Source organism: Balaenoptera musculus, chromosome 2 (assembly GCF_009873245.2).
Source record: "Balaenoptera musculus isolate JJ_BM4_2016_0621 chromosome 2, mBalMus1.pri.v3, whole genome shotgun sequence".
Lineage (NCBI taxonomy): Eukaryota > Metazoa > Chordata > Mammalia > Artiodactyla > Balaenopteridae > Balaenoptera > Balaenoptera musculus.
In genome coordinates this window covers 69,960,165-69,986,724 of record NC_045786.1, presented here as the reverse complement: position 1 = coordinate 69,986,724, position 26,560 = coordinate 69,960,165, and the positions used below count along the sequence as shown (strand labels likewise).

At 42.2% G+C, this 26,560-nt stretch overlaps 1 protein-coding gene across 6 annotated transcripts in view; it reads right to left on the bottom strand.

Annotated features, from left to right (window-relative positions):
• Positions 1–26,560, bottom strand: part of CSNK1G1 (casein kinase 1 gamma 1) — a 200,067-nt gene that overhangs the window by 300 nt on the left and 173,207 nt on the right. The window contains exons 12-15 of one of the 6 annotated variants that reach the window (XM_036841605.1): positions 23,418–23,528; positions 13,575–13,681; positions 10,200–10,223; positions 414–6,445 (exon numbers count right to left, since the gene is read on the bottom strand). In XM_036841605.1, coding sequence (XP_036697500.1) covers positions 6,391–6,445; positions 10,200–10,223; positions 13,575–13,681; positions 23,418–23,528 — 297 coding nt within the window. In that variant the 3' untranslated portion in view covers positions 414–6,390. Of the gene's footprint in view, positions 1–413; positions 6,446–10,199; positions 10,224–13,574; positions 13,682–23,417; positions 23,529–26,560 lie in introns of those variants that run through there. The other 5 variants (XR_005018587.1, XM_036841606.1, XR_005018588.1 and 2 more) reach the window with 5 other exon arrangements.

The following is a 26,560-nucleotide window of genomic DNA, read 5'->3' as shown; positions in this document are numbered from 1 at the left end:
ACGGGCTCTAGATGCGCAGGCTTCAGTTGTTGTGGCATGCCAGCTTCAGTAGTTGTGGCTTGCAGGCTCTAGAGCGCAGGCTCAGTAGTTGTGGCGCACAGGCTCAGTTGCTCCGCAGCATGTGGGATCTTCCCGGACCAGGGCTCGAACCCCTGTCCCCTGCATTGGCAGGCAGATTCTTAACCACTGCGCCACCAAGGAAGCCCCAGAAATATTTATTTTTAAAGTGACCCACAGGAGAGGGCAATGTTCAACCCAAAAGAATGATGCAAGAATGCCAAAGTATCAGGCATTATTTTCATCCCTGGATCCTTGTAACTAAGAGTCCTAGCCAGATTCTTCATTACAAATGAACCAGGAGAGTTTAAAAGCAGACAAACCAACCAACCAAACAAGCAAAATTAGCCAAGAAAGGTAAGACATTTTATTTTACATACAAAAAGGGTGCAAACTGAGTCCTTTCCTCCCCAGATTGGAGAAGAGGTATACTTAAAGATCACATTTGTGTTTTCCATGGTGCCCTAGGAAATGGGCTACTCTGAGATAATATCAAGACCCATTTCCATTTACTCCAAAGAAGGCTACTTCCTCTGCAGAGGAGTTTCTACTTAATGGTTTACAAATCTCTCTCCTGGAGGAACCGTTTCAAATACACTTGAAATTGACATTCATGTTTAAAAATACTACAAGTTTCATTTTCACAGCTGAGCTTTGCAGACCAGTGCCAGGGTTTATGGAACAAAATTACGTATCTAAAATAAAAGGTTTAAAAAAAAGGCATTTAACAATAATCAGACACATCCACGCATCAATTAAAACTGATTTCCACAGCTGATTTATACATTATCTAGTCTTAAAAAATTGCAGTCAACATCCCAACATCTTTTAAAAAGTACAATGGGCAAAGATTAAAGAAACAGACAAAATAATAATATAATAAATTAGAGCATGTAATACATCCAATGGGAATTGATGAATGAACATTATTTTCCATTGGGGGGGCTTATAATATTTTTGGTTTCATCTTTTTTTCTGCTGTTTACTCTTCTGCTTGATAAATGGGGCTCATTCCCAGAGCCAGCTTGCTGCCACACCAATTTAAGAAACTCACTTGTTTCTTGTTTACTTCCGAGAATATTCAGGAACACATGGTCCCAGCAACCTGGGCTGCGAGGTTTTTTTTCTTCAGGTGGGCTGTGAGTCTTTATGGAAGTGAAATGCATACAGATGAGTGCTGGCACGCACGTGCACACACAGACACACACACGCACGCACGCATACAAATGCAACCACACACACCCATCTGTAGATACAGTCCCCCGTAACCCCCTGCCAAAGAAATGGCTCATCTTCCTGAGACATTCCTAACAGATTGATAAGCCTCTTAAAAAAGCTTTCGGTTAAGGGCTGAAATCCCAGGGCTGGCCTGGGATTTGGTCTGGAGCTCATGAAGAGGAACACTGAAAATGTCTCACCTGCTCTGAAAGAGGGGATTTGCGGGGAAGGGGCAGTCAGGATAGCTGTCCTCTTGTGTGTGTTACTGGGACGACTGCACTGCATCCCCATTTCTTACCATGGATAACCCTCTGCTTTGAAGGTGGCGATGGCACTGGAAAGATGATTGTGAGAAGTAAAAAAAGAAGAGTAACAAAATAAATTCTGTCCACAGAACTGAGGTTTCTTTATAACACTGAGTTTGGTAATCAAACTAGAAATATATGGAGTACACGTTCACTTTTTCCTTTGTAATACAAGCTGAGCTACAAACAAACTCTGGAGTGGACTTCCTGGTCGCTTTTTGAGGAAATATGTCAACTACTACTGTCTATATCCAGGGAACTTACTTACTATTTTGAATACAATGGAGAAGCCTATTCTTTTGCACTCAGTCACCTGCAAAAGGAATTAGGGAAAACATTTTTAAGACTGCTTAATTGATCAAAGACTTCCAAGATTCCTTATTTGTGGCTAAAACACTGCTTAAAACTCTGCAAACCCTCAAAAGAGCCATGGTTTCCTCTTTTTCTTATTGAGAAACAAAATCACTCCCCTCCCCCATCAAAAACAAACAGAAACAAACACCCAAGAAAAAAACCACAGGCATCCCATTTTGATTCCTACCCACCCATCATGGGGAAGACTGGAAGTCACTGCCCATCAACCTCTAGATGGGACCTTCCTGGAGCCCTGAAGTTGGCAAAAGCAAGAACCCCAGAGACAAGTACCTGCTGCTCAGGCCAATCCAGATGGGGTGCCAAGTTATCCTGGCTCCCTAAGGGTTTCTGGAATTCATCTGCCCACCTTGGGGCAATGGTGGATTGGTGGCAGTGGCCTGACAAAGGCAATGTTGGCTGTATGACAATGCAAGCTCCCGATCTGAGAAATTCTAGCCCTAACATGGCTCTGACACTGGAGACAATGTTGTCAGGGCAATTCACGGGGAATGAAAACTAGTTTAAATATGAAAATGGAAGAGGTGACTGCGACACACGAGGCATGCAGACTTGGGAGAGATGCATCAGAAGAAAGGTCAAGTTCCTTAGAGGAGATCCTTCCTAGGCTGCCATGGAAGTACTTATTTTTGAAAAATGCAGGCCATGCTGCTCACTGCGAGGGGGAGCAGGTTGTCTCTTTTGCATAAAAAAAAGTTAAGGCTATGATCTTTAGTAACCACTCTGACATAACCTTACCCTCACTCATTTCTGACAACAGAAGTGGTTACTAACACTGAGAACCAACACTGAATATGTACTCCCAATGTACATTTCCAGTGAACCAGGTTGGAAGGTACTTTAGAGGCGATGGACACCTCTTCTGGCTAATGGCAGGGGCTGTTTCTATGAACTTGGAGTTCACTGAGAATGAATAGGCAATCAACACTTCTACTGGAAAACTCAGGATCCTGCTGTCTTCCGTCGCCCTGTATCCCAAAATAAAATGGGGCTTTAATTGGAGGCCAACCTCATCACCTGACTTTGTACCTTCCTAGACCGTTTCCTCCTAGACAGGCAGGAGTAGGTTAATTAAGGCAGACATGAAAGCATGCTGCTGCTGGCACACTCTGCACATCCTTGCAGAGCAGTCTGGAGTGAAATCACTGGGAAACGCCAAGGGATGCACAGCAAGTGACCAACCCTTACTGCACAGACACAGCCATGCTCTGGTCACAAGGGAAGGACCCTTTACGTCTTGGTGGATTCCTGCCCTGCTTGCCTCAATCTGCTCAGGATGCAATGCCTGAAGGACTGCAGGGCTTGGGAGAACCCCTAATGTTGTTAGTGCTTAATGCTAACTCAGCAACTGCATCATTCCTGAAGAAAAAGATCCCTAGGTATCATGGGTATGGAGTGAAGGAAGCTCAAAGACTACAGAGTAAGTGGAATTGGGTGGGCGGTAGGTGGAGGGAGTGCCCAACCCCGAGGCCCTGGCTGAGGAATATAGCTACTCGACGACAGCCAACGGGGCTGAGGAGGGAGGCCTGATGGGATGTGCTGATGGGGATGAAACTGATGGCCAAATTACTCCTTAGGTATCCTTCTTAAAAAGAAAAAAAAAAAAAATTTTTTTTTTTCTTTTTTAAAGGAAGATCACAGTAGACTCTCTCGGGGGTCTGGAACCACCCTGGAGTACCAATGGCCCTGGGAGGATCACCATTACTGTGCATGCCAGAAGGACTTGGGCTCTTCACCTTTGTTATGAAAAATCAAATATCTACTAAGAGATCTGAGGGGGGCAGAGAGTGAGAATAGTGCATTAGGAAGAACCCCACAACTGCTCAGGTTCAATCCCGCAATAGCGAGCCTTTAAAACAAAGACCCTGAAAAAGTCACAAACCCAGCTGCAAGAGGGCTTGCCCTGCAGCCAAGCTGGTAACTGCCTTTGCTTTTTTGTGGAAGTGGGGAGGCACTTAGTGGAGTAAGGGGTGCCAGGGATGCTCCGGACTTTGCCACCATTTCCTCTTGCCCTCCCATGAGAAGCAAGGCTTTTTCTACACAGGGATGTGGAGGTTAAAGATTCTATACGGGAAATTAGAGTTACCCAAATTGAGAAGAGTTACCCAAATGCCAACTGAGAAACTATATAAGTTTCAGTGACAGTACCTTAACCACCAGCTAATGTCAAGGAAGCAAACCCCAATATTCAAAACTCTTGTGGGGAAGCGGTGTGACCCTGCATCTCCCAGCCATTCTGTTCTGTTCATAGGAAATTTTCTTTTAAAGAAATGAAAGATTACAATCTTTGTATAAGCTAGGCAAGTTTGAAGCCAGTGAAGTGATATTTCCTAGCCAAGGACCAGTGGAACACAGGTGAAGCCCAGTAACTCCGATCGACGCTACCGCTGCTATCTCTGCTCCATGTAAGACACATCAAGGGACTCATCAGAAAATACCAACTACCAGAAAGTATGTCTGCATCCCCCAGTCCAAAAGACAGCCCTACATCTCAAGCCAGAGGCAATGATTTCCGTGTTCCCAAAACCCCCAGACTAAGTCACCAGCCACTGTCCTCCATGGTTAGCTCTCTCTACCCCCAGATACAAGACCTTGTTCTCTGACGTGATTAATCCTTTCTCCTCGATCACATCTGGAATGAGAAGTCACTGTTTGGATAAGTCGCTCATCTCAAATGAAAATCAAGCATGAGAAGTTCTATTAACTCCATGCATTGGTGACTTTTCAAGCAGTGAATGAGGAACCAAGACCCTTCATGGCAGCATGTCTGGACGTGGAGAGTGTACCAGGGAGAACAGGCTCTAGATGCGTGGCCATCTCATCTAGAAGGAGTCTAAGTCCAAGTGAGAAGATAATTTCACACCTTTCATTTCAGTCTCCTTACCCCAGGAATTTTCCAGCACTAACCAATCTTACCCTCCTGTTCACTATAGCCCCATACACTGAGGCCTAAGCCTGCGGCTATGGACCTGCTGGAAGAAGATTTGCAGGTACTTGGTTTCTGATAAGGCAGGCCAGCCCAAATGCTGTAACTCAGCTATTGGGGCAAACAGTACACACCAATGTTATTTCCTGGCCCTATGATGAGCCAAATCCTGAGGTTCCTCTGGCAGCTGGAAGGCAGGACCACTTTCCTCCTTCTTGTCCACTAGTGGCAATACGGTGGTGGCTGTTTCATCACTAATTTTGTCCCCCAAGTCACTAAGGAAGTCACATGGCTATCTAGTTGGAAGTCCCTGGCAGTGGAGGAAACAGATATTTCAGATTTTTTTTGTTAAGCATCTCCTTCTCTGGGATGAACTGTCTCCCGTCACAGTCTGGCTTGGCTGGCTCATCCCATGTGCTGGAGAGCTAGGTTGTCCAAACTGCAGGCTGATGAGGTCAAGAGGCTCTGGCAGGGACATTCTTCAGCAGCTGAGAAGACGAATGAAAATTCAAGTATGTTTCCTTGCCAACCTGAGAGTTCACTCAGAATGACACAGAGTTTGGCTTCTTCTCTTCTGGGTGCTGCAGACCCAACTCTTTCCATTGAGAATGTCCTCTGGACCCATATTCTCTCTGAATGGCTTGGCTGGCCCCATCCCCCTCAAAACAGAAAAAAAAGTAAAACTCCCAATATAACCAGACACAATATGCATCTGCCATGTTTTTTGTTTAAAAAAAATAAAATAAAAGTGCAATAAAGTCAGTTTTTTTTGTCCTTTGCTCAGAACAGTTTGCAATGTTCTACTGCTGTCTGGAGAACAGAGTTCGCTTGTCAAGAAAGCTAAGAACGCCAACACACAGGGACAGTAGACTGCAGATTTCTCACAGCTTGTGTCCTACAGTGTAAGTTCACAAGAGGGAAGGAGGGAGTAACCTGCACCCCGTGGCCAGCTCGGGATGGAGGCTGCACAGGCACAGAGGAAGAGGGAGCCACACTGCCAGACATACCTGGTGGGCGGAGAAGGTTCTTCTCCAGCCTTGGCCTGCATCTCCCTCCTACCTTCTTGGCCGCACCCCCAGCCTCTCAAGCTCCTTCAGCAGACAAAGCCTTCAGCTCATTAGCTTTTATGCTGGAGAGGGTTGAGGGTGGGGCAAGAACCAGGAGCAAGTAAACTAAGGGGAGGGGAGAGAATAGTAGTCCTTGAGTTTTTGTGAATGACACCTTCACTGTAAACAATAGGAAGGAGAGTCAACCAGGCAGCCCCAAGGGTAAGCAGTGGAGGACCAGTGGCTCTGGGACCTGCTCAGAGCCTCAGGCAGGTAGGGGCGGCCACTGACCCACTGGGCCCTGGCTGCCCGCACTGGCTCCTTCTGGGGGCATCTGTTTTTCTTCTTTTTGGTTTGGATCTCCACCCTCCCCCACAGAGGAGTCTCTTCCAATGAGAAATGGCAGGAGCTGCGGGTGCAATCGAGTCAGAGTCCCCAGGGCCTGAGGACTCCTGGGAGGCACGGGTCACTTGTGGCGCTGAGCAGTCTTCTTCCTTTTCCTCTTAAAGAAGCAGCAGCACCTGGAGCACAAGGAAGACCACAAGTCAGTGCGGGAGGCCCGCAGCTGCCAACAGATTTCTGCCTGCCTCTGCTTATTGCAGGGGTGGAACTTCCCCCAGCACCCGCCCACAGGGTCGCCCGCCATCTACAGCGCACATACTGGAGGCAGTGGGCAGTGTCTGCCAGGAAAGCCAAAGGAGAGAGCTGCTTTATTCCAAGCCTAATCATCAAAGTGCTGCAGGCTAGGCAGCAGGGCGGAAGCAGGCATTTTTGGAAGAAGGATGAAGAAGGCTTATTTCCCAGTCTAACACCCCAACCTGAAAGTCTCATCCTCCTTTATACCAAACCAAGGCTGGGGGTCCTCAGGGCTGCATAAGAAGAGCCTGCACTGTTTGCCCCTTGATACAGAGGGCAAAATTATTTAATGCAACTTCGGAGGTCAGTGGGTATGGAGGCTAAACTAAGGCAAACAAATGCCAAGAGAAGTATGATGTTTGGAACTCTAGGAGGCTCTCACGATGCTACCAATGAAGGATTAAGGATTCTCTCTAATCTCATCCCGGCCCCCAGCCAGCTACCTGGCGTAGGCAGGAGAAGCCCTGACTCTAATAACTGTGTGAGCCCAGATCTTTTAACTGAAATCAGCACAGCCTACTCTTCATTTGGAGAGGATCAATGCCACAGTTGATCACCAGGAAGCATCGGGTTGCAGGGTCCTCCTCAACTTAGCTTCCCGAGGCTGCTGCTGTGCCAGACTGGGTTCAAGGACTGACCCTGCTTAGGGTGGGGCTGGGGCCTGATGCCTTCAACAGCCACAGCTCTGCCACAGCCTTTAGCTTGGGTACCCGCTCCGTACTGCTGTCTTTGGAACAGGAAGCCCCTCTTGCTCAGGCAACGACTATTCCAGAAGGGGGTGATGAGGGCTGTGGCATGGCTGGTGCAAAAGATATGTCCTTTCCAGGAAGCTGACACATGGGAAATGAGAACGTGAGGGGCAGAAAGTGGTGGATGGGTCAAAGGTGCCATGTGATGGAGGGGAGTAAACTGAAAGTGTCACTCAGACTTGCTGGATCCTTGAAAGGAAAGCTTTTCTCAGAAACTATCTTTGGGTCTTTTGCCTAATCCTTCTGGGTTTAATGTCAAAAATATTCATACAGAAATAAAGAGCTGTTGCTTACTTCCGCATACCCCTAAGTCCTCCACTGTAGCTAAGATTCCCCCCTTTTTTAGTCAGACCCCTTTGTATTCCCACACCCGATGGACTAGTTATCAAAAATTTGGAGAAAGTGTCTTCTTAGAATGCAGAAATAGATGTTTACACAGACAAAATGATGGGCTTCAACCATAACTGAATGAATTAAACATGGAGATATTGGAAATAGAAGCTCCTTAAGAGAGTCTTAAAAAAGATTTTCTAAGAGTATAATGACATATGTGATGTACTATTAATGGGTGTCAATATAGTCACTAAACAAAGTGTCCTTTGTATTTAGAGGCTGAATAAATTCTTTTAAATAAAAATGACCAGCACTTTTGATTGTTTTCAGTCCTTAAGGGAATCCCTGGGGAAGGATTTTAAAAAAAGGTCATTTTTTTGTACATATGCTTTAGAAAACAGACATTTTTTCAAGCTGAATGTCCAGAAATTATTAAATAAGGTGAATTAAATCTCATGGGAGTACCAGTACTTCAATAGAGCTAGCTACCTGTTCCCTGTTAACCATGATTTTCAGAGGGATCACTAACATTTAAGTCACTTTTTATTCTTATGCTTTTTGGAGGATGCTAAGATGATGATTTTGTGTTTTTAAGTTAAGAACAATCATTAAAAAGTTTGAAATACTGTTTTGGTCCGTTTCAAATGATACAATTTCTCTTTTACCTCCTCCAAGGCAAGTCATAAGAATTAATATCTACTTATAAGCATATCATAACCTGATGTGCAAAGCTGAATTCACCTGACTGGAGGAGAGTGTGAGCTGTGGCTTAGAGCCTTAATTTTTGCTAGTTACTGTAGTTAAAACTTCAGCAGTAGCAGAAGCTTTTAATAATTCTATCCACGAGGAAACGGGCTCCACAATCAACTCTTTGGTTTCTGTGGTGACTACCACAGCAATAGGACCTGTTAAACTTGGTCAGACCCCAGACCAAGCCCACTGACTGACTCCATACAGATGTCTTACTCTCAGAAGAAACTGAAGGCAAGTGATGAACTCTTCTTGTGTCTCAGGTTTCCTTCCAGCTGATTCTTTGATTGGCTCTCCCTTCAGCTATTCCTTTACTAAGCTTCTCTGCTGTACTTGTACATTCTTCCCTTGCTCTAATGCCTTGTTTAAGCCCCACAGTATCCATCAAGTCTTCCTTAACCATCCCTGTCAACACTGACCTCTCAAGGGACAATACCATAAAAGTGTCCTTTCAAGCATGCATGTCTTATCTCTCCAGGTAGATTGTATCTAAGCTCTTTGGGGAAGGCCTTGAGACCCCCTAGAGTTCCAAGCACAGAGTGGATGAGCACAAAGTAGGCCCTGTATTTGCAGTCAGGATCATGTGACTGACATCCCACAGGAAAAAACAGACCACAATGATGTCAGATTACACAGACACATGTTTGCTAAATAAATAGGCCAAATGTACTCCTTGATACTGTAATACTATAAATTCTATCTCCATAAAACCCAATTGTTATCTTCAATACATCTCTGTCCCTTGGGAAACCCTGTAGGCAACTTGGCTTAGACAGTTAGGGTACAGAAACCGGTGCCCAACTCAGTTACTGAAGACCAACAGAAACAAGGTAGTCACAGAGGCCAGCAGACTGTTATCACCACACGGAATATTATCCCACACATGTAGTGTAGGCGATTCTGGCTCCAGACCACAGCAGACCAATCAGCTCACGAGCACCTGGAGCTCACAGGCAATGCCCAGGAAGCGAGGCGGGGAGGGCACTGCCTTACAGTGAGAACACGCCCCGCCCAACGTGGAGCCGCCAGGGCTTCCCCTTCAAGACCCGCATGCTGCCCCAAAAGTGCATTCAAGGGACCTTCTCCAGGAGTGGGAGAGAGACTCCAGTGTCTCACAAGCCAAGTTGGCCCTTGGCCCACTATATGCTCTTATAAGAAGGGAAAAGAAAAGAAAAGGAAAAAAAAAAGACAAGTGAAAAACAAACAAAAAATTCAAAACAACAACAACAACAACAACAAAATGTCCATCTCTCCCCCAAGAAGCAGCTTATTTGGAGATACTCATATTCTACATATGGAAGAACCAGCTGAACCAAAAAGAAAAGTCACAGATTTTTCCAAAGCTGCTAATTTTAAGGTTAGAGACCGAGCCACAGAATGTGAGATTATCTGGCGACAACTGTCCTTGGAGTTGTGAGGAATAATTAGATTCTGATTATACAACTGGTACAGTAATCTGGTCTTCTTACCTCTGTCCCTCTCTGCCTGATAATATCTAGCCGTATTAATTTGAGAAAAAATTCACTCAGCGAAAAATGAAGAGACAATTTTGGATACTGTGGGATATTGTTCTGACAGGAGGAGGCTGCAATGTGGTGGGTTTGGAAGGAAAAAAGGAACAGATTAATTGCTGGGTACAGGCCTGCCCATCCCCACCTTGTGGATCTCGTTCCCCAGTCTGGGTGGTTATGGCACAAGGTGGCACACGGGAGCCATTGAGTGTTCCTAAGGCATTTTGTTTGGCTTTGCCAATCCCAACCTAGCCTGGTCCGCTCCCCTAGCATGTGGACCGGAGAGAGGGACTCACCACAGGTTGAGCATTTTCAGGCAGCTACAGAGTGTGTAAAGAGAAAAACACAGAAAGGAAGAGAGAGAAAGAGAGATATTAGTCCACAGAGGTGAGATGGAAGCGACTCCCTGTGAGCCATGCAAACATGCAGTATGTGTCTGTGTTTAGTTTCTTCCTCTGTCAAGGCAGGGTGAGTAGGCCCAGGCCACTTGGTCCCCACACTAAAGTGGAGGGGGCAGGTGCCTGATAGAAGCATCGAGGTGGGAGCTGGATCTCAGTGAGGGCTAAGGCAAAACAGAAAGAGTTGGTGGGAGCCCCAAGAGTGGGCTTTCCTGGGCAACTTCCAGGAAGGTAGCAGGACAAAGAGCATATGATCCTGCCTGTAAGAATTCAATCAGGCACCCAGGCCAAACCATTTTGGTTCCCACATGAAGTCTTACTGTGCAATTTGTTAAGCTAACCTCCCAAATATTCTGAGGGAAAGAGAAGTCCCTAGCCTTTCTCTAAGACCACCATGCCTGACCAAAGCAGCCGGCAGTTAGCTCTTCCTCTAGAGGGGAAAACCAGCTTAAGAGACACTTTATCTTATTAGGAGGTGATGAGCGAGGAGGGTCCCTGCTCGGATTAAGGTGTAACTGCCAGAAAAAGGCCTAAGTCCCATTCTTGTTAATTCTCAGAGAAAATGAGGTCCACACTTGCTAAGTTGTAGCTAAAGTCAGTGGATAACCAAAAATTCCTGCGTTCTTACCATAACAAAAATCAGCCAAAAAGCTTTGCCTTGCCTCACTACCCTTCCAATCACCCTTAAACAAGGACATGTGTCCTATATCTAGAGAAAGGGGTAAGTTAGATGTTTATTTTGTTTACAGAACAAAAAACGAGACCCTGTTATTTCTCTCTTCCTTTACACGAAACAAGCTGGCTGAGGAACCCAAAATCAAAAGCTGGGAAGTGAAGGTTTCCACACTGTTTCCCCAGTACTCTAGCTGAATCTTAATGTAGGCAACAGCCCCCTTTTTTCCACAAGCAGGCTGCATGGACAAATGGCATCACAGCTGTGTGCAATGAGGAGTTGCGTGGGATGATGCCCTGTGCTTCTCTAGCTGTGACTTCTTCCCGTGAAAGTGATCAAGCAGATGGACACATGGCTCCCCCGCCCCCAACCAATACATAGACGGCCAAGAGGAAAAACACATGGCTGTGCCCTGACAGTTCCCCGGACAACATGGATTGGTAGCTCATGAAATCACCGGGGGAAATGCCACACAAAATGTCCTAAGCCATGAGCTTCTGGATGACATTTGGTCAAATACGATTGCTCCCCTCTGGTTTCCACATCTTTCAGAAGGCTCAAACCTGGCACAGTGGTCTTTGCTAAATGGGGAGACTTTAAATTCTCTTTACATCTAGAATTTAGATTATACCAGAACAGAACACACCAGATTGAAATCTGTGTGTGTGAATGGTCCCCTACCTTATACACAGAACACAACACCACACTCACATACACAATTAGTGTACACATTTACCAAAATGAAATGAGATAAATGGGTTCAAAGATAATTCTGTATAGGGCATACTGTAAGACTAATAAAGCCCATTCAATCCTGGTATTCAAAGTATAGTATGAAATCCAGAGCTCAACTTCTGGCCTTCAAAGTAATAGCTGCAACGGTGAACTGGGAGTGAGGTGGGGATGGGAACGGGCGCAGCCATCTTTCAAGCCCAGACAATGTTTGGATCAGACCACAGACATTGCCATCAGACCCAGTACAGTGGTTCCCAACCTCAGCGACATATTTGAATCACTGGAACTTTACAAACTCCTGATGCTCAGGCCACATCCGTGATAAGTTAAACCAGAATCTCTGGAGCCAGGATTCAGGCATTTGTATTTTCTAACATGCCCCAGGAGACTCCAAAGGGCAGCCAAGGTTGAGAACTCAGAGGGTAGGAGTACCACACTGTTTATTTGGGAGAATGAAGTTCTGTCATGGAAACTGAAAAACTGTGAGCACCATTAAAACTTCCAAAGCCCCTGAGAATAGGCAGCATGTTTCCTTTTACTAAAAATGGTCTCCTCCTGGCATTGACCCCCACTCCCTTGTCCTCCTTATGTATTCGGGCCTTACACTAACCAGGAGAGGAGCATCTGAAGCTGCCTACAGTCAGTAGGGACTCAACAAGAGACAGTCCAAGTCACCCTTGGTTGCTTTTTATCTACTGGGTAGGAATCCTCAAGTCCTGGCTTTTAAAGGAAAGGACTTCTTGAAAGAAAAGTGAGCTCATCAAATAGATGGGCAGCAGAGCAGAGGAGTGGGCAGGGGGACAACCATGAAAAGGTGTATCCGGAAGAACGCAGATCTTGACTAGCCTCTTACTACCTTTTACTGAGGCATAAGCATGTTCTGGTTCGGACTTAGGCTAGTTGGGGGTTCAAGAGATCACTTAAGGCACAATATCACTATAAATATGTTGCCTGCTTCTGAAAACAAGATACTGGGATAGCCTGGATGTTCGCAAAGGGTTTATAAGAAAAGGCATCCATATCAGGGGTGGCAGCGGTTACTGATTTGTGAAGGACTTCTCTCTCCCTACCTCATGTTGCCTTGGAGTTTAAATCTGGACCTGAATTTGGGATGGGGCAAAAAGGGAAAGAAGTGATAGAAATGCTGCTTTTGCAGCAGAATCAGCAGTTATTTCACCTTCTACCCCATTTTCTAAGAGTTTAAACACAGACCATGCAGAGAGCACCAAGGGGCTGGTGGTATGGGCAGGGCAAGACACCAACATGCAAGAGAAGCAGAAAAGGGAGTGGGGTAACCTCCTCACCCTCTTGGGATGAGTGTGATTTCCTCTCCATCCCAAGACTCTTTCATTCAACAGGTGCAGAGACTATTTTTCTTGACTGACTTATCTTGAGTCTCTCTGAATTCAGAATCATTTAAGTGAGAACAAAAGGGCTCTGAGACCCTTGTCTAGGACTATAGATGCAAAGTGGTTAGCCAAGAACCAGAAATCAAATGCTGTTCAGCATGGCCCATGGTTTAGACAAGCAGATTCTTCTCTGTGTCCTTTAGGGAGCAAGAGGCTCCAGGGCCCCAAGAGGCTCAGGACTGCTATCTGCTGTAGCTCTCATACCATGATTCTTTTAGTTCACTATGTCTTTTCATCCACGTGGACTAAAAATGTGACTGTCCTCTCAGAAATCACAGCTAAAGAAGAGCAGCAGCAGCCTTAAGGTACCATGCAAAAAATAAAATGGTCAAAGGAAGAAAGCTGTGGGCACAAGCATGAGGTATCCAGTCTGAAATGAGCAGCACACGACAGGAAGAGACAGAGAAAAGGTTTTTCAACCTATAACTCAAGAGCCCCCTTGAAAGATGAACGTACTTCGCTTCCTCCACTACCTCCACCTCGGCGTGAGCTGTGATCGGTGCGTTGGAGTGGGCTCCCGTGGGGTCATCGACATTCAGCTCTCCGTTGGTTGAGCTAACCACCTGAAACAGAAGGACAGAGTGTGACGGACACCACGGCAATCGGAGCCTCGTGCCAGTGCGGCAGAGGGTCCCTAGCGGAGATCTGGTCTCCAGCTTCGGTAGCAGCCAGGCAGTGTTTGGGATGTTTGTTTTCCTGGGTTGGGGGGCTAAATGTCCACACTTAGGGAATGTTCCCAGACCCATATCATGTGAGAGCACAAAACTCAATGAGTTAATTACATAATGATGATAACTTCCACACTGAATGCCTACTCTGTGTTAGGAACTCTGCTACATTGTGGTGTGTGTGTGTGTGTGTGTGTGTATCAATTTAATCCTCACAAAAATCGTATAAACTTTTTGGTCATATTACTGTCTTTAATTCTATTCCTCTCAGTTTATTATGCTATAATTATACACAGACTCAGTGATGATGTTAAAAAAAAATTCTAACAAGGAAATCAATAGTGAGCATCAAAAACTATAAGCAATCACACTTTCCTTCAGAAATTTCTTCATGGCTTTGGACCATCGGTTTGAAGTTACTCAACTAAGACTGCCACATCCTCTCTGGTGAGATGGCAGACAGTAAGGAAACACTTTCCCTTGGAAGACCAGTCTTATTTCAACAACCTTTATTCCAGGTTCAGTGTCATCCCATTTCTCACTGACGGTCCCCGAATTGTAACTGAAGGCTCTCACTCCTGTCATCTGGTTAGGTGGAACCGATCAGGCTTCTCTTGCTTGTGCAGCTGCTTCTGTCACCTGGTTTCATTTCCAGCACATGATTCCTGTTTATGTGGGTGCTGGGAAGTGGGAAAAGGGACCCCGCTGGACAAACCACTCTGCTGTTAAAGACCTTGGCTGAAACATGGGAGAGGACCACAAAATAGGATAAATGGTTCAGATACCACACGCCCTCGGGTAAGTAACTTTTCATCTATATGAGACTGCTGCTTACAGACTGATGTGAGAATTATACAAGAAAATGCATGAGACAGTGTGTGGTACAACAGCTGGTGCACAGTAATGGAGGCAGCACAGCACAGTAGATGAGAAATGGGCTCTGGATTTACTCAGCCCTGGCTCTGAGCCCTAGCTCCACCACTTACTTGCTGTGGGTCCTTGGGCAAGACCTCACTCTTTCTGTGCCTGAGCTTCCTAATCTGTAAAATGGGCAAACAATGCTGCTTACCTAACTGGGTTACTGTGCAGACCATCCACAGAAAGTGCTTAGCCCAGTGCCATGGTCCATGGTAATGGCTCAATAAACGTTGAGAGTACTGTTATTCTCCCTCCATAAATGTTTACTCTTATCTCCCTCTAGATATGGGGTCCTCATTAGCAGTTAATTTGCAAAACTTTCCTGCACACTTATAAAGAGGAAGGTGGAAGGAAATGTTTAGTATAAGGAGTCTTTGAGGAAAGGGTAGACAAGGTGAATACTACTTACCAGAAGTCTATGCCCACCATTATTTCTAAACCAGAACTATTTATTACTCTCATTAATTATACAAGCTTTAAAAAAATTAAAACAATGCTGTACAGTTAGTCAAGGAAACATACAATATTAAACTTGGACTTAACCCATAGGAGACCCAAGTTTCTGCTAGTGATCAAATATAGCATCTCTGATCAATGGAACAACCTAACCTTATTTATCTCCTGACAGGATATAATGAATACTACATAACATTATCTATATAGTATTCTTGCCAAACAAAAAAGTTTTATCTGAATCTAAGTATGATGGAAAAAAACAGACAAATCCAAAATGCAGGACATTCTATATGACAACAAGCCTGGATTCTTCAAAAAAGAAATGCCTCAAAAATCTTTTTTTTTTTTTTAAACACAGAGGTGACTGTTATAGATTAAAAGAGATTAAGAGACTAAGAGGTTGAAAAAGACAAGAGGCATAGCAACCGAATACAATGCAAGAACCCTGATTAGATCCTGAACACTATAAAATTAATTTTGGAGACAATTGGGGGAAATGTGATATGACTGTACATTAGCTATTATGGAATTATTAATTTTCTTAGATATGACAATGGTGTTGTTGGTTACATGAGAGAATGGCTTCATTCTTAGGAGATGCAGGCTGAAGTATTTTGGGGTAAAATGTACTTACAAATAGTTTAGAAAACACCCCCCTCCCGAGTTAAGGCAAATATGGCAAAAATCAATCATTTGTTAATCTAGGTTAAGGATACATACAGGCTCACTGCACCCCCCCACCCCAGCCCTTTGCTGTAGATTTTAAAATTTCAAAATGAAAAGTTGGGAGAAAACAAGCAAAAATGAAAAGTTGAGGAGAGAATGTTTACAGACTGGAGAAACCACAGCCTGTCATGCTAATGTTGTCCTGTTAATTTCCTCAGCCTATATATGCTTCTTGTGGGCACATTCTGGCTGCACACTAGTGATAATGCTGGTAAATTCATTCTGTGAGCACAAGGGTTAAAGGAGAAATCACAGTAAGTTTTTTAGTAAACAATTCAGGAACTAGACAAGATGTTAAATAAAATGTCTTGGCCTCTACTGACGTGAACAAAGCGACAGTAGGCATCACCACTGTGAATTACCTGGTGACTCTGGGTCACAGCACGTGCTTACAGTGTTTCGCATGTCTCATACTCTCTAATTTCTCCTTACTATGTTGCCGCTTGACCCACAAGCAATGTCCTTGAGCAATCTAAGGAAGAAGAGGTTATCCCCATTTTACAGACTAGACATCTTGTCTGTATCCATGAGTATCTGGTCTCAAACAAATCAGGCACAAATGGTAACCTTACCACCAGTTGTCTAACCTTAAACTTAACTGCACCTAGAATATACTTGGGAATCAATGGCAACTAATCTGGGTCTCTAGAGCATCCACTTAATTATTTCAGGTTGAAGGTACAGTTCGTCAAACCACTGAACAGTTGCCTAGATGTGCAGTGGAACAAACACCTAGTGTAGGTGACCCAAGAGCTGGATTCCAGGCCTAGCTCTACCATCAACATTCTCTTTGAGCCCTGGTTTCTAATTCTGTAAGATTAGGCCGATAACCACCTTGGTCCCATTTACCTTATAATTACTACGGTAGTTAAATAGAATGATGTTTAGGAAAGCAATTTGAAAAACTGTAAAGAACCTAACGAATGTAACAAATTATTAGTATTTGAAACTATCATTTTTATACTTTTCCATTGATTATTTTAGAATAACTTAATTAAAAAGTAAGCATTATTTGTATATCTGGAATACTGACAATTTATTTTGCTGCAATCACTATTAATATTAATTTCACATTCCTCTGGCTATATCACACAAGACCAAAGTAATTAACACAGGATTATTCATGAAAGAGACTAAGGTGAAGTACTATTTTGAACTTTAGCCCTTAATATTGGTAACATCCCTTTTAAGAGTCTCAGAGATTTGAGTTATTAGCCCCATTTTTCAAAATGTTACCATGAAGAAAAATCAGAGCTGTGTACCAAAGGAAGCAGTACTTTAGCTGCTAATCAACATTTCAATGCTACTTCTCACAACTAATGCATTTGGTAATTCTCTACTTCAGCTTCCCTATCTATAAAACTGTAATAACACTAACCTTAATAAGAGTTGTAAATAATTATAAGTTATAAAGATTTGAGCAAAGTAAATATTAGCTAAACGTTAAATGTCATTCTTAAGTCTTATGCCCTTATATTTCCTACATGTTTTAATTCAAACAATTTTAGAGTCATCTTTTTGATAGAGAAAAATATTCTGTCTTTTTTAATTTAGGCCTTCCACCTGTGGAAGATCTGTGGAAATACTGCAAGGATGAGAACCGTAGGGGACCTGCCCATTAAACAGGTTGAAATGGGAGTGTCCATGCGCCTTATCAGAGCAAACTCTTCTCATCCTGGCATTCTGCCCACCCTACCATGGCCATGGTGTCTTCAGGTCATCCAGTTAGGCCAACCACGGTTCAACCACATTAACTTTAGCAAGTGAGACAACTCAAAAATATATGGGCATCTGTTGTGCTAGAAAGATACTGCTGATTTGGTTTGCAAAAAGCACAGCCTTTACGAGTTTACAAAAATTGGGGCTAAAATCAAAGAGACAGATATAGTGAGGAGCAGCAGAGCTTAACATAATATTAGGGAAATGGCACAACTACCTGTCCCCTATCCAAGTGTCAAGGAAGCTGGCAGAACTTAGTTCTACCAGGGAATTGAAGGAGGTTGTATTTTTCAAAAGTGCTGCCAGAAACTCTAGTTGACTCCAATTCTAATCTAAAGACAACTAGTCACAGTGGACAGCAGGAAACATTGTCCAAATAAGCACTCCCATGTTCTAGGAACACAAATCTAGTAAACTGTCCAGACATGCCTGACTCAGGCGTTTCCCTTTTGAAGTTATTATTTATCTTTGTTTTATTTTCTAATTACAAAGCAAGCATGTTTGTTGTAAAAAATAAATTAGAATATTAAAAAAAACAGCATAAAAAGTGCAAGTTTCCAGTGACATCATCACGTGGAAGTGTCTAGTGGGAAATCTGGTAAATGTTCCTTGAGAATAAGGGTATGCAAAGTATTTATTTACATAAAAGGACAAGTAGTAAATATTTTAGGCTTTGTGGGGTATGGAGTCTGTGTCCAAACTACACAACTCTGCCACTGCAGCATGAAAGCAGACACAGACAGTATGTAAACAAATGAGTGTGGTTGTGTTCTAATAAAACTTTATTTACAAAAACAGGCAGAGGGTGGGATTTGGTCCACTGGTTGTGTTTTCCCACCCCTACTCTATATTCTTTTTTTTCCTCTGCATACACTAATGTATATGTGTGTTTATGTGTGTGTGTATTCTCTCTGACATATATATTTTTTCAAACATATGTGAAAATAAAAACAGGGCCAAATTTTACACACTGCTGGACCACTTGCTTTTTCCACAATATATCTTGGCCATTTTCCGTGACATCCAGAGATCTATCTCTCTCCATGGTATGGAAGTGTTATATCTGTTTAGTTAATGCTGAACTGAGATGTTCTGTAAGTGTAAAATACACACTAGATTTCAAAGACTTAGTAAAAAAAAAAGGTTAAATATCACAAATATTTTTAATAGTGACTATATGTTGAACTATTTTAGATATACTGGGTTAAATATATTATTAAGGTTAGTTCCACTTGTTTCTTTTTATTTTTTAATGTGATTACTAGACAATTTTAAATTACAGATGAGACTCATTTCTTTTAACAGCATTGTTCTAGAACATGTATCTTTAGGATCTGTGCATTTTTGAGGGGTATTTATCTGAAACTGGATTCACTGGATCAAAAAGTGTAGATACTTAAGATTCTAACAGGGATTGCCAAATTACCCTCCATAATAGTGATAACTCACATTTCAACAGTAGTAGATGGATTGGCTATTATTAAACAAACAAATTTTTGCAAATGAGATAATTAGAAACTGATATGTGTGCATATATATGTTTATATATATTTTTTTAATTGTTAGGTTTTATTTTTATCAGTTATATAAGCACACTGTGTAAAGAATCAAATATTTCTACAAGGATTCTTAGGAAAAACAATAATTTCTTTCCTACACTCCACCATTTCCCCTTCCTTTATAGCTGATTCCTTTGTTTTTTGCTTCCGTATCTCTGAATAACATGCATCTTGATTTGTCACTTTTAGGCAGTATATTCACCTTTTCCATCTTTCTATTCTGCCATTAAAGTTTATACTGTAATTCAGATTAGATCAATCCTTAGCATTTATATTATGACTATTAAAAGCTATTTACGGCTATGTCATGGAGTATACCATGGTTATCTTTCCTTCCTTGTGTAATTTCTTGTTTTCCATGGAGTTAATGATCTTTTTTTTAAAAATATTTATTTATTGATTGATTGATTGACTGATTGATTGATTGCTATGTTGGGTCTTTGTTTCTGTGCTAGGGCTTTCTCTAGTTGCGGCAAGCGGGGGCCACTCTTCATCGCGGTGCATGGGCCTCTCACCATCGTGGCCTCTCTTGCTGCGGAGCACAGGCTCCAGACGCGCAGGCTCAGCAGTTGTGGCTCACAGGCCCAGTCGCTCCGCGGCATGTGGGATCCTCCCAGACCAGGGCTCGAACCCGTGTCCCCTGCATTAGCAGGCAGATTCTCAACCACTGCACCACCAGGGAAGCCCATGATCTTTTAAAATTTATTTTTACTTAGCTTTTTGTAAATTTTTTGCTAATCACTAATTCTAACCAAACTCTGTCATTTATCTACTTTCAAGATATTCTGACGTATCAGTATCCTAGTCATTTCATCATTTTGGTAAAATTGCTCTCAAGGCCTCCTGACCAGCTCTGTTTGGGACAGGCTGTCCTCTTCTACTGGAGTACAACTGTCATCCTGGGACCTTCTATCTTTACCATTATATCAATATTGCTTCTTTCCTACGCTGGATCTCTTGTTTCCTGGATCCAATATTTACTCTTTTCTTGGTTTATTCACTCATTTTCATAGCTCACATCCTCCTACAGCTTCATAAGGGTGCATGAGATGTAAAATTCCTGAGACCACAGACTTCTGAAAATGTCTTTATTCTATATTCCAACCAGATTGACAGTTTGAATGAGTACAGAATTCTAGGTTGGAAATAATTTTCCCTCAGAAGTTTTGAAGGTATTGTTCATTGCCTTCTAGCTTCCAGCATTGCCATTCAGAAATCTGAAGCTATACTAAGTTCTGATCCTTTATTTGCATGTGACTGTTTTCTCTTTCTGGAAGCTTGAAGGATCTTCTCTTTGTCTTCAGTGTTTTGGAATTTCACAATGATATACTTTGGTGTGGTTCCACTATCCATTAAGCTGGGCACTTAGGGGGCCCTGTTGATCTGGAAACAAGTCTTTATGAGTTCTGGGAAATTATTTCATTAACGAGTTCCTCCCCTCCACTTTCTCTGTTCTCTCTCTGGAACTCCCATTATTTAGAAATTGGACCTTCCAGACTCTCCTTAAATCTTACGTTGTTTTCTACTATTTTTTTTTAATAAAAAAAAATTATTTACTTATTTACTTATTTATTTTTTATTTTTGACCGCATTGGGTCTTAGTTGTGGCATGTGGGATCTTCATTGAGGCATGCGGGATCTTCTGTTGCGGCATGCGGGCTTCTCTAGTTGTGGCACGTGGGTTTTTCTTTCTCTAGTTGTGGCCCGCAGATTCCAGAGCACGTGGGCTCTGTAGATTGCGGCACACAGGTTCTCTAGTTGAGTTGCACGAGCTCAGTAGTTGTGGCATACGGGCTTAGTTGCCCTGGCACGTGGGATCTTAGTTTCCTGAACAGGGATCGAACCCACGTCCCCTGCATTGTAAGACGGATTCTTTACCACTGGACCACCAGGGAAGTCCCTGTTTTCTACTATTTTTCTCTCTCTTTGCTCTACTTTCTGGGAGACTTCCTTACAACTTTATCTTCCAAACTACTGAGTTTTATTATTATTTTTTTAATTGTCAAAATTTTTATTTAGAAATGAATTTGAAATAACATTTCTTCCATGCCATGTGTAAATTATTAATAAAGTTGTGATGAAATACATTGTTTACGACTTGATAATTTTAGCTGTGGATTTCTAATCTGAGGAATGTATGTAGCATTCAACTGATGCACTAGTAATTATTCCTGGTCTTAAATTGCTCTATAAGCAGCAACTGTTTCAAACATCAACAGGAAGAATATAACCAGTATCATTATTTTTTGCTCAGATAACATAAGAAAACTACTGAATTTATTATCAGTTTGTTTAGCCTGTATTCATCAGAGCACACATGTTAATATATGTAGAACTTGAGAACATGAATATTTCCTATGAAAAGAAAAATAAAACACTCAAACTACTGAGTTTTAAATTTTTGTTTACTATGTTTTTAATTTTGGAGAGCTATTTTTTTGTTTGTGTGTTTGCTCTTAGAATGTTCCTTTTAAAGGTAGCATGCTGTCCTTGCTTCACAGTTGCAATATCTTCTATCTCTGAGGTTTTTAATAACAAGGTATTTTTTTGTTGCTGTTATTGCTTGTTTTGGTCTCTATCTTATTAAAGGCTTTGCTAGAAGTCTGATAATCCCTGAGTGTTTGCTCATATTTAAAAGTGGAAGAATGTAAAGTTAACTGGCACTGTGAGTACAGGGGTGGGACTTTTAAGTACGGATCTCACTGCAGAATGATCTGGCTGGGCCATTTCATTAGGGAAACCCTGTTGTCAGTAGGCTCAGATGTTTTCTTTGGGGCTGGTTAGATTCCCCAGAGACGACTCAATCTCCTGCCTGCAAGGTACATACTTGACTATCAGCATTCTGAAGTACTAAATGGGGAAAGCAGGCAGTCAGTATGCACACATTCATTTAATCTCCCCTTTTCCAGTATGGTATTCTGTCCCCAAATGTGCCTTGTATCTCCTAATCCAGAGACCCTCTTTTTTGCCCTCTCCAAAGAATAACTCTTTGGTCTTTGCTGGAAAGGAGGAGAACACCTAGGGATCTCCGGTTTCTCAAGCAGACTTTAAACCAATCTTTATTTTAGCACATGCCCCTCCACACCCACCTCCCCCTTATAGAAGGCCAATTTCTGAGGCTTTTGGGGATTCCCCAGTATAAATAGGCTCTCAAGCTTTCCCCTGTGCTGGTTCAGAATCTGGTTTTCTCGGGACTCCTAAGTCATTTAATAATTGCCCATCTGCTATCCAGCTTCTAACAGCCGATTGCTGTGGCCTCCTCTTCTGTTTTCTCCATTCTTATATGGATTTATACCTTAAAAAAAAAATCTCCTTATCATTTTTTTAGTGTTGTTTCAGGAGTGGGTGTGTTCAATCCATCATTTTTACCTATGAGATGTTCCTATGAGATCATTTTTGGTTTAGAGGACAAAGCTGTCTCCTAACTTCCTGTGAATAACACAATCTTCAGTGAGTCACTCCATGTAAAGGCATATCCTAAACAATCAGCTTATCAAGATGCATTTCTGTCTGAAAAAGGCTTGCCTATTCCTTTATAAGAATTTACATTTGGTAGCTCTGGGTTCACCTGTGTGCCCCAACTGGTGGTGTCACTTACCAGTATGAGAAAAATATTCAGGTTAAGATTATTAAAATAGTGACATATATGAAAAGTTAAGAGATGCAAGGTGTTCTTAAGTACAAGAGAGAATAGAGATTCGAAATAGTCCAAATGAAATCAGAAATAATTCTCTAAGACCACACTTATTCCAGGGAGAAAAAAAGAAGTAGCCCAACTTCTTGGGTTCCCACTCATAAACGGTTGAATTGGACCAATGAACAATCTCACCTTATGTACTAGGGCATACATCATCATGGAATGAGCTACATATGCAGTCCTCTATCCCCAAAATACTTATTTTAAATATTTCTTTGCAGTTCCCAGACTTGACACTAAGAGACTTCTACCTTGACATTATTTTATGGTCTATCATGAGTGGATCAAGGTTGTAGGATTAGTTTAACCAGGAATCAGTATCAGAAGTCATATAGATATTTCTTAGTCAATGACAACAACCCAGAATCATCTCAACAAGTGAGTCTTACAAGTCCACCTAGGTAGAAAATCAGCACAGAGATATTCAGTTCACTATAAAAGCAGCTCAGCCTTGCTGTAAGTTTCCATTCTAAAGGAACTTGGGTTTTAGAAACAAGTCAACATTCTACCAGCCAAGCTGGGAGGGCCAGGAAAAGGCAATAAAGGCCATAAGTACCTGCACTGATCCCCCATGGCGGTCTGCAGCCAAGTGAGACGTCAGGTACGAGGTATTGGTCTGCCGGCTGGGCTGGACTTCCCACTCTCCTCGGCGCTCTGACGATGCAGTCTGCTCAGGCATTAGGAAGCATGAGAGCAAGATATGGAAGGAAAGGTGAAGCAACAGCAAGCAATATCAAAATCAAGTACATTAGTGTCCCTAAGGGTTTTGTTTTTGTTTTTGATTTTGAACAACTGCTGCAAAGCACTGAGAAAAAGATAGCTTGGCTACATTCATTTCAGCCTAATGACCCAACACATAACTGTCTCTAGCATACCATCCTTGCCTAGACACAGAAAAACAATAATCACCAAAAGAGGAGGTTAAAAAAAATAAAAACTATCAAAAGCTGGAATCACCTTTTAGCTTCCATATTAGTAAAATTTCAGTAGCCACTAAGCAGACCAAATTCAGAAAGTTAGGATTGTTGGACAAAGGAATAATCATACTTACAAATCATTTCACTAATTATCTATATAAATAGACAGTAGTCAATATAGAAAATTCACAGCATTAGGAATCAAGGTAATAAGCCTTTTCCTTGAATAGGGAGCCCACTACCCTCAACATAAACTTCCAGAAGACTTTCAACTAAGATAAAATGAGCAGTAGCTGGAATATGCTTTCTTATCTAAAAGGATGAACAAAGTATCTCTTCAAAAGCAGGTTCACAGGTCAAGAATATGAAAAGATGGGGGAAAATAAGGCTACAATGTTTCTCAGATTCCTCTAGCTAACAGCCTCTAGCCTGGAATTAGAAAAAGTTTAGATAAGACTACTACGAACTATTTTCTTCTAGAAAGCAAAAGGCAGATCTTTTCCCAGCAAAAGGAGGGCTTTCAATTCAAAACCTCGTTGGGTTCTGCGTTCACCTTTGCTGTCATTCAGGCTCTCTTCATTCCTTCTTTACCTGTTTTTTTAGATCTCACACTATTCTGATCTTGCTCCTATGTGATATTTGTTCTGAAGAATCTGTTTAGGTGCCGCTTCCCCTGTGCCAGATGGCTGAGCAGGTGTTAGCATCATGATGCTCAGCTGTAACAGTCCTAAGGTTCTACAAAAATGAAAAATGAGGTGTTGGAGAGGCAGCAATGAGGGATTAGTTAAGTCAAATTTTAACTGCTGCTGATATAAACAGCAGCAGGGGTTGGGACGTGATATTGCGTCCCAACCAGTACCAGAAAACCAGTAAGGATGTTATAAATATTAGAAATGTTCACAGCTATAAATGTTGTATCCTATAAAAAGGAAAAGGAAGACCGAAGTAGTAGTGATTTGAGACTCCATTTCACTCACCCCCTTCTGTAACTTATTGACAAGAGTTGTTTAAAGCTCATCTATAAATCATCAAAAAGGCTTTTCCCATTTAAAAAAAGCGTCGTACACCAGCTACAACTTACTCATCTTCTTTAAGTAATGGAATATGAGGTGACATGGGAAACAGCACTATAAAAGATCCTGGCCATGTTTTCTGATATTCCTCAGGGAATGAGCATATTCTGTAAGAAGGCAACTATATTAACTTGCTTGCTATATATACTCTTACAAAAGAGGAGTTTAGTTTTATACTGCTAGTCACATTTGAGAGAATCAAAGCTACTCAAAATATCTCCCCACCCCAATTAATTCTGCCGAGGAGTTCAGAAGTTCAGTTCAGAAGTTCAAAAAATTTCATTTTTCCAAAATAAGACTGTGGTTTATAACATAATCATAACTATTTTATAAACCAATATCCATATCTCAGAGCACTTAATCTCATTTATTCTCACTACTGGAGATTTGAGAATATATCTGTTCTAATATTATAAGTAATATCTATAACTAATATCTATTAGTGATAGCCTCTTCAGTTCTCTCTAGGACTTTATGAGTTTTTTGTAGTATTTAAGTAGACTGTTTAAGCTCCTAAACTACTATATAGAATTGTCTGTTCTCAAAAAATTTAAATGCTTAAAAAATATCCAGACATTTATAAGTCATTTGGTGCTGTTTTTTTTTTAAATTTATTTATTTTTGGCTGTGTTGGGTCTTCGTTTCTGTGCGAGGGCTTTCTCTAGTTGCGGCAAGTGGGGGCCACTCTTCATCGCGGTGCGCGGGCCTCTCACTACCGCGGCCTCTCTTGTTGCGAAGCACAGGCTCCAGACACGCAGGCTCAGTAGTTGTGGCTCACGGGCCTAGTTGCTCCGCGGCATGTGGGATCTTCCCAGACCAGGGCTCGAACCCGTGTCCCCTGCATTGGCAGGCAGATTCTCAACCACTGCGCCACCAGGGAAGCCCAATTTGGTGCTGTTTTGAGTTCCATGATACATGTTCAGTGCAATTACTTCTCTCATGAACACTCTCTGTTTTGCATTTGTTTTTAGGGCAGATGATACGTATGTAAAACACTCATATGCTTTCAAGCTTAACAAAACCCTGGACAGCTGGATCAGCTATTATTTCTAGTTTTACTGAAATACATCTCAGAAGTCTGACTTGATGCTACTGTCTGATTCCCTGGGCTGTGTACTTGTTTATATTCATTCTAGCTAAATAGGAAATTTGTTGGAATAATTAACATTTTTGTCTAAATGAAAATAGCAAGACATTTTTTCAAAGGCCCAGAAGTTACACTCCATCTCCATCCTCAAAGCAATGTTCTATTTATCTTTTGAGGAGAGAAAAACAATGCTAGCATTCCAGATTGCTTCATAAATGCTTCCACTGTGACAAGTGAAGAACACATGGCACCATTCTACTGCTCTCCAACGCCTTCTGTATCCACTGAAAGCAACAAAACCAAGGGACAGACCTGAACCTGGGGTTGTTGGTTTATTACTTTGGGAACTACTTTCACCATAATACTAAACTCTATGGCTATTCTTTTCTGGAATTTAAGGGCCTGGACTGGTATCTAGAGGTTGATGTAGTAGAAGTGTTCATCTGCCAGTTTTAGAAAGCAACTGAGTGCCTCGAAACTAAATGAAACCAAGGAATGTTCACAACTACAGAATTCTGCTAGTCTACCTGTTCCTGAAAGGTACTCTAGGCAATGCTGTATACACAGAGGTTATGATTAGGCATAATCAGCACAGGAGCCAGTTATACCAAGCAAACCAGCA